Source organism: Esox lucius, chromosome 7, assembly GCF_011004845.1.
Source record: "Esox lucius isolate fEsoLuc1 chromosome 7, fEsoLuc1.pri, whole genome shotgun sequence".
In the NCBI taxonomy this organism is placed as follows: Eukaryota; Metazoa; Chordata; class Actinopteri; order Esociformes; family Esocidae; genus Esox; species Esox lucius.
The window spans coordinates 41,491,904-41,499,236 of NC_047575.1; the positions used below are offsets into that span (position 1 = coordinate 41,491,904).

General features: G+C 37.9%; 1 protein-coding gene across 1 annotated transcript; it reads left to right on the forward strand.

Annotated features, from left to right (window-relative positions):
* Positions 1-2,589: 2,589 nt before the first annotated feature.
* Positions 2,590-5,251, forward strand: LOC117592806 (NEDD4-binding protein 2-like 1). Its single transcript, XM_034293456.1, has 5 exons — positions 2,590-2,758; positions 2,849-2,976; positions 3,406-3,494; positions 4,706-4,794; positions 4,967-5,251. Exons 1-5 carry the CDS (start codon positions 2,670-2,672, stop codon positions 5,109-5,111), a joined length of 540 nt encoding a protein of 179 aa, XP_034149347.1. The 5' UTR covers positions 2,590-2,669; the 3' UTR covers positions 5,112-5,251.
* The last annotated feature ends 2,082 nt before the right edge of the window (positions 5,252-7,333 follow it).

Here is a 7,333-nt window from a genome sequence, read left to right on the forward strand (position 1 = left end):
CTTGATTACTTGTGAACAGAAGTTCACCATAGAATTTGTATTCACACAAAGTAGCTGTTTGATTTTTGTGAGAGCACCTTTAGTGTTGGCGGTATGAGCAGTGTGACAACTTACCCGTGTGATACCTTACCCCGCTCTCCCCTACTTCAAGCTGCAATATTGAAATGACATGTTAATTAATAACTGATTTTAAGACATAGGGTACAATAATGAAATTAGTTCAGTTTATTTTTGATTGTCATGATAGACACAGGTATAAGAAAATCAAAACATACACCAAGCTTTTGCTTAAGTTAAAATCACTTGAGAACGACTTGTTGACTCGTTTAAATGTATTGCAAGTATGAAAGTTTAGAATGTCTACTAATAAATATTTTCAAAATCAATGCTTTATTTAATTATTTAACATTCAGTTGTATGGCAGCAATTTATTTGTATTAATTGGTCATATAACTGTTGATTTAACTGTTGATTCATTTAATGATGCTGGCACATATTTTATTAGATTATTTTCGATAAATCATTTGAAACGAGCTTACGCACGAGTATTTAAATATTCGAAAATGTAGGCCAGTCCATAGAAATGGTTCTGGCCTCATTGCCACACATAAAACATGATGCATTATATTCAGGCCATTATTACCATGTTAGAGTCAAAATTCCACTTGTGGCAATTTAGGAGTTTCATTGATCCTAGGAACCGTCGTTTACTGGGCGTGAAGGTGACCAGTAGGCTTGATACTGTCCACCCTTGCTGTCTTGCCAGGTGGGCTCTCGTCGTCACTGGGATGCCCTCCCTCCAATGCCTTTAGGGGGAAGAGTCACTGGCTTGTTGTTGTCTCTCTGTTGCACACATGTGCAATTGGGCTGTACGCTGCTGGCAATACTCGGCCCTCATTCAGGGTGGTTGCGGTTGGTGGGTTTCCCTTTGGTTGATGCCTGGCAATGTGGGTGGATTGATTTCCTGCCTGTTGGGCCCTGTCTGGAGCCTCCCCCGGGTAGGGTCACAGTGTCGCCGGACCCCCCGTCTCAGTTCCAAGGTGTTACGCTGCTATACTATTGTGCTGGGGGATATGAGGAATGCACTTTCTAACTTTTCTCAGTCTCTTACAGTTTTAAACTTGGAGGTCCTGGTCCTGGTCCACACCTGCGGAGTACCTGATTTGGGGGCCCATTGCTGTCCCTGTCCTTGTCCACCTGATCATACTTTTGACCTAGTCTAAATTCAAATAGACTCTGGATTTAGCCCAGAGAAATGTATTAATTATTCCAATTGGACTCTTAATATCTCACCCGGCACAGCCAGAAGAGGACTGGTCACCCCTCTGAGCCTGGGTCCTCTCTAGGTTTCTTCCTAAAATTCGGCCTTCTTAGGGAGTTTTTCCTAGCCACTGAAATTCAACACTACTGTTGTTTGCTCCTTGGGGTTTAAGGCCGGGTGTCTCTGTAAAGCACTTTATGACAACTGCTGTTGTAAAAAGGGCTTTATAAATACATTTGATTGAAATTTGATTGACATGCAGAGAGGCCGAGAAAAAACACAAAACAGCCCGTTCTGAGACTGATCATTGTTACAACCAAAAGGAGAATGGGGGGATGTTTTATGATTAATGCAGGGACATTAACAACCGCTTAGGGCTTTAAGAACACTTGTCTGTTTAATTAATCTGCCATTATAAACAGCCATTAACATTCGGCTCTGGACACAGGAACAGAGAAACATTTGTTAATAAAATAGCAGGAAGAAATAGTATTCAAATGTCATTATATAATGTTATATAACGCAGATACAGTCCGTATGTGGTACATATTGGGGATACATATGAATGGTATACTACATAATGAATAGGCTAATAATTGAATTTTATAATAAATACATAATATTTTTTATCATTTACTTCACTCTCATGATTGACCCTGATCAAAATACATCTGATTAAAAGTATTTCACTTTCATAGTCAGTATTTGCTATTGTGATAGCTATTTAAGATTTACGTTTTTTTATCAATAATTTAAAAATGAACAAATATGTAGATTGCACATTAAAGCAGTTGGTTTCGTTTCACTTAAAAGCTATTCAGTGTATTGGTTTCATTTCTTTGGAAATGTGAGTCCCAGCCGCAGACGTAGAGTCTACAACTTACTCTTATTTAGAATACCCGTACATTTAAAAACATTTACTGGGACGGGAAGAACATGGGTGAAACGAAATCAACGTACAATATAAATAGACAACATGCAATTCGAAATAGAACGAACGTCTATAGTATACAAATAGTATATTATTATATATATGTAAATATAACCCAGAACAAAAGCAGTTCCAACTGTTGAAATCCTGCGCATAAAATTTGACACTATTTAAAAAATATTTCGCACATCTAACAAACATTATTTCTACTCTAAAGTACATCATATATATATTTGATTATATTCATGAAATAAACTATGTTCTGAATGTAAAAATGGTACGGGAAAATATGCGTCTGTTTCTGTAAAATTACAAACAAGGACAAGGCTTTTTTTCATAGCCATATATCACCGGGATTCTGTTATTCCCCACCTTCCGCTTCTGGTATGTGACAAAAGATGATGCGGCAGAGACGTCGTCCACTGAGATGTTGTTGTAGAGTAGGTTTGTGGTGTACAGTACTGTAGTCTGAAGTAGATGGAGAGAGGCAGGAGAAATAGACAAACCATGAAGGATCTGATTATCCTCAGAGGTTTGCCCGGAGTTGGAAAGTCGCATCGCGCAAGGTAGGCTGTTCTTCTCAAGCCGGGAGGTGTACAATAAGACATTAATACATTCGGACATCCAGAAGTATACGCTATACTTTCGTTTCTCAGGCAGCTCCTTGAAGAATATCGAAGACTAGGAATACAAGGGAAGATTTATTCCACAGACCGCTACCATGAAAAGTTCGACTGGGACACACGATACTTCCACCGCAATCACACGTGGACTAGACGGGATGGTGTGTATGCTATAGTTCTATTCCGTGGCTCTGGTCGTGGCCGGATCTGGTTATAATGCGCACAAATACACACGTTGGTTCTTCTGTCCTCGCGGGGACCTGGGGCCTAACACTAACTTGAGCATTCCTTTTCCCCTAACCCTAACCTCAATAACCCAAGTTTATGCGTAAACGTAACCTACAAAATGTCCTCTACAAATACCCATCCCTAACCCTACACATAACCTGCAGGCCTAATACCTAAACCTAAAAGTATCCCCAATTCAAACACTATGACCAATTGTATGTTTTTTCCTAAACTTATCCCCTAAACCAGAAATCGCGTTTCCCACATGCCAAATGTCCACACGATGTTCAATTTCTTAGCCTTTTGTGTCCAATAATCACGCAAGTTGCCCAAAATTAATCTGATTGTTTTTTTTGCGACAGTTTTTGGAGCCATGCAACGAGGTGTGACTCCTATCATCGTTGACAACACGAACATTTATCGTTGGCACATGTACCCTTATGTCTTCATGGTATGTACCATTGTGTGTATATGAATAATGACATCGATCATCCCCAGTTTTGTTTGGTTATTCACAGCAGCCAGGCTTGCAGAGACATTTAAAATAATGTAATTGTTGTAACCTTACTAATTCTCCAGTCAGTGTCAGCAACATGGATGCATTGTCATACTGACCACACATGCACTTTCCAGATGCTCTGATGTCCTTTCAGGTACTTTTAATGGGCATTAGAATATTCCTTTGCATGTACCATTCATATGCATATTACACTCATACATATCTATCATACTTTATACTTCTACCATACTGTTCATCCTCCCAATCCTGCTCTTTCAAACATGCTAGTTGCTAGTTTACATTTTTATAAATATGATTTCCTTACTATATCTATAATGTTAAATACTAATACCAATATGGCTGCTAGTTTACAGTAGGCCTACTCCTTTTAAACTGCTGCTAGTGCACATTGGTATGTATATTATTGCTTTATCTTCTTGCTATATTTTTGCTGTGAATACTTTTTTTTCTTCTTAAATTCTCACTATAGTTGTATTGTGCAATGCCACTATTCATAAGCTTATTACACACATATGTGATTTTCGAATAATGTATTAGGATTTGTTCAGGATGGACAAAAACATCGCTGGCTACACGATACTCTTGTCTTTTCACTTGACGAAAAAATCAGTTGTTTTTCCCTGTATTGATAGTTATTATATCAATGTCAATCACGAATGGCTACTAAGCTGTTAAAACGGCCAGTGGCAAAAGCCATAGAGGTAATAGATGCTATTTGTGTTGGATGTGAACTTAATAAGAAATGTCAGTCAGTTTAACACAATGCCTAATGGTGATCATTACCTTTTATTGTGGGCCGGCTGCATGCCTGGTTTCTTGTTTAAACTACTACTCGTGTACAGTGTAATGCATACTAGCTGTTGCTTTATTTCATTAGTATTTTATCTCTTGCTATATTTTTGTTTATATATTCTTGTTCCTAACTCTCACTACATAGTTGTCGGGTGCCATTTCACAATAATTTAATTGTGGCGTATTTGGTCATTAACCAACGGCGAGTGAATTACGGATGTTGCATTCATCTCTAAATAGCCAGACATCGAATTACATTAGACACGAAAGAAAGATAATGCGTTTTTTTTTTTTACTGTGTGACAGACAGACACATTTAGATATGTCATATAACGCATTTTTCCTCTCAGGGGAAGCAACGCGGTGACTATTACATCACTATAGAAGAAGTGCCTCGTGGGTATCCTGAAACCTTCATCTCCCTCAACAAACTGTACAGGCAAGAAACCACCTAATCAAGGATTTCTAGGATAATGGCTAAATCAGTTCATCAAGAGTTGCCTGTATACTTGTTTGGCTCGTAAATTTAGCAATAGATTTGTTATAAATTATTTTTCCAGTTATCCTCTTGTCCCAGGGGTATTTATAACGATAGTGCTGTTTCCGTTCAGGTGGTGTAACAGTAATATCCCCAAATGGAAGTTCAGAGAATACAGGGACGGCTGGGAAGAAGTTGACCACTACCAGGATGTTCTGGATGACGAATTCTCCCTCAAAAGGTGGGAGCATAGCCACGAGGAATGGAACGTCTACTGACGAAGATGCTCACACATTCCTTGTTTGCCACTATGCTTGTTCCTCTAGAAAATGTTGTTGAATCATCTCAACTGAGCAAGTAATTACATAATAAATATTTTGACCTAAGTTGATCTTACTTTTTGTCATTTTGAAAATATTGTCCTGTGATGTTAGATTTTTTTTAATTATATGCCATTAGGAAGGCTTTAGGCTAAGTAATGTTTCAGAGAATCATCAGAAAATCAAAAATCGTAATAATTTTTTATAGCAATCCTGTTTTTTGTGACTCCTTTGGAGAAAAATGCACCGGGGTTAATAATATATTCATATAATATAACACAATTATGAAAAAAATGTGCTGAAATATAACCGTCATTCAAGATCTAGCCTAATATATAAAATGTAGTATAATAGATTTTAATAGTTTACTGAGCAAATATTAGCATCTAATAGGCCTATCAATTGCCACTGATATTGAATGAGTTGTTCAATATTTTTATTTAATGTTGTTTACTTAATACTTTGGCATGGCTAACAAACAAATATTTACAAACATTTATCAAAAGCTATTTGGTATTGTAATAAATATTATACATAATTTTTTGCCTTTGGATATTGTCACTTTAGAGACAAGCAGTTCCACCTCCCTTATGTTTTATCAGTTGGGAGTATATTTAATTCATATAGCCTACTGATAGGAAATGGGCATGAGGAACTTAACACAATGCATATGTGCTGACTAATGCTGATGAACGGACAATAGATGTGGCCATTACTGATAGGCCCCACACACCCTGTCCACACCTCCTGCTAGGAACTGTCCATATGAGTGTCATAGATGACAATATTTATGATAATAGGTATTTCAAATACAAAACAGTATTTTGTCATTTGATAGGGTTGATGAAAATGAGTGCCCTTCCAGTGGAGAAAATGTGATGCAGTGCACTAATGGGTGCCCCTCCAGTGGAGAAAATGTAATGCAGTGCACTAATGGGTGCCCCTCCAGTGGAGAAAATGTAATGCAGTGCACTAATGGGTGCCCCTCCAGTGGAGAAAATGTAATGCAGTGTAGTCATGGGTGCCCATCCAGTGGAAAAATAGTGATGCAGTGTAGTCATGGGTGCCCCTATGTTTGAGGAAATGTGATTAAGTGTCCTAGTGGGTGCCCTTCCAGTGGAGATCATGTGATGTAGTCTGCCCTACATGCTAGAAAATTTGTTGGCCTCTACTTGCTCCTACATGCAAGTCAATGTGCCCTCATGGGATGCCTCTATTATGGAAAATGCCCTCCTGGTGCCCCTGTTTTTATATATCCTTTTAAAAAACAGTTTAGTGGCAGCATGATTCTACCTCTTTCAATTCTGTTAGGAGCCAATAAACTCATCTAGACAGTTTTTCGAATTGTTAGCATGTAGAAGTTAAAAAGTTAGCATGGAGAAGATAAATGTATATTTAGGAAGAAGAAAACGTAAAAACTGTCTGGATGAGTTTATTGTTATCAAAACAGAGTGGAAATGAGGTAGAATCATCTCTTGGGTGGAGTACCCCTTTATTTTTGGTACAATCCTCACACACACACTCAGCCATACCTGAATATTCATGAGTCAGGGGGTTTAGTGCAGTCTAAACTGTAAACTTCACATCCCACTACAGTGTGCGGTTGGTTATATAGCAATATGTGTTAAATTGAAGATTGCCGCTTACTTAAGATTCATGACTAATGTGCGTAGTCTGCATTTTCGGGTTTGTTTAGGTTTTTAAGCTGTATACCATGTTACACAATATGCTAGAGGATGCCTTGCTATGTAGCTTACTTAGCCATTTCCATGCTAACTGGTAGGCTTGATCCAACTCAAATCAAACAGAAAGTGTAGTAATATCTTTAACTTCTATTCCACCAACCTGACTCTCCCTACCCTGACTATGCTCCTCAATATTCAGTTGAAGTCGGGAGTTTATGTATACCTTAGCAAAATACATTTAAACTCAGTTGTTCACAATTCCTGACTTTTAATCTTAGTAAAATGTTCCTGTCAGTTAGGATCACCACTTTATTTTAAGAAGGTGAAAGGTCAGAATAATAGTAAAGAAAATGATTTATTTCAGCTTATATTTTATTTCATCCCATTCCCAGTGGGTCAGAAGTCTACATACACTTATTTAGTATTTGGTAGCATTGCCTTTGTTTAGGTAGGTAATTGTTTAGGTAGGTAAGACTGTCCTATTGAAAGCCACTT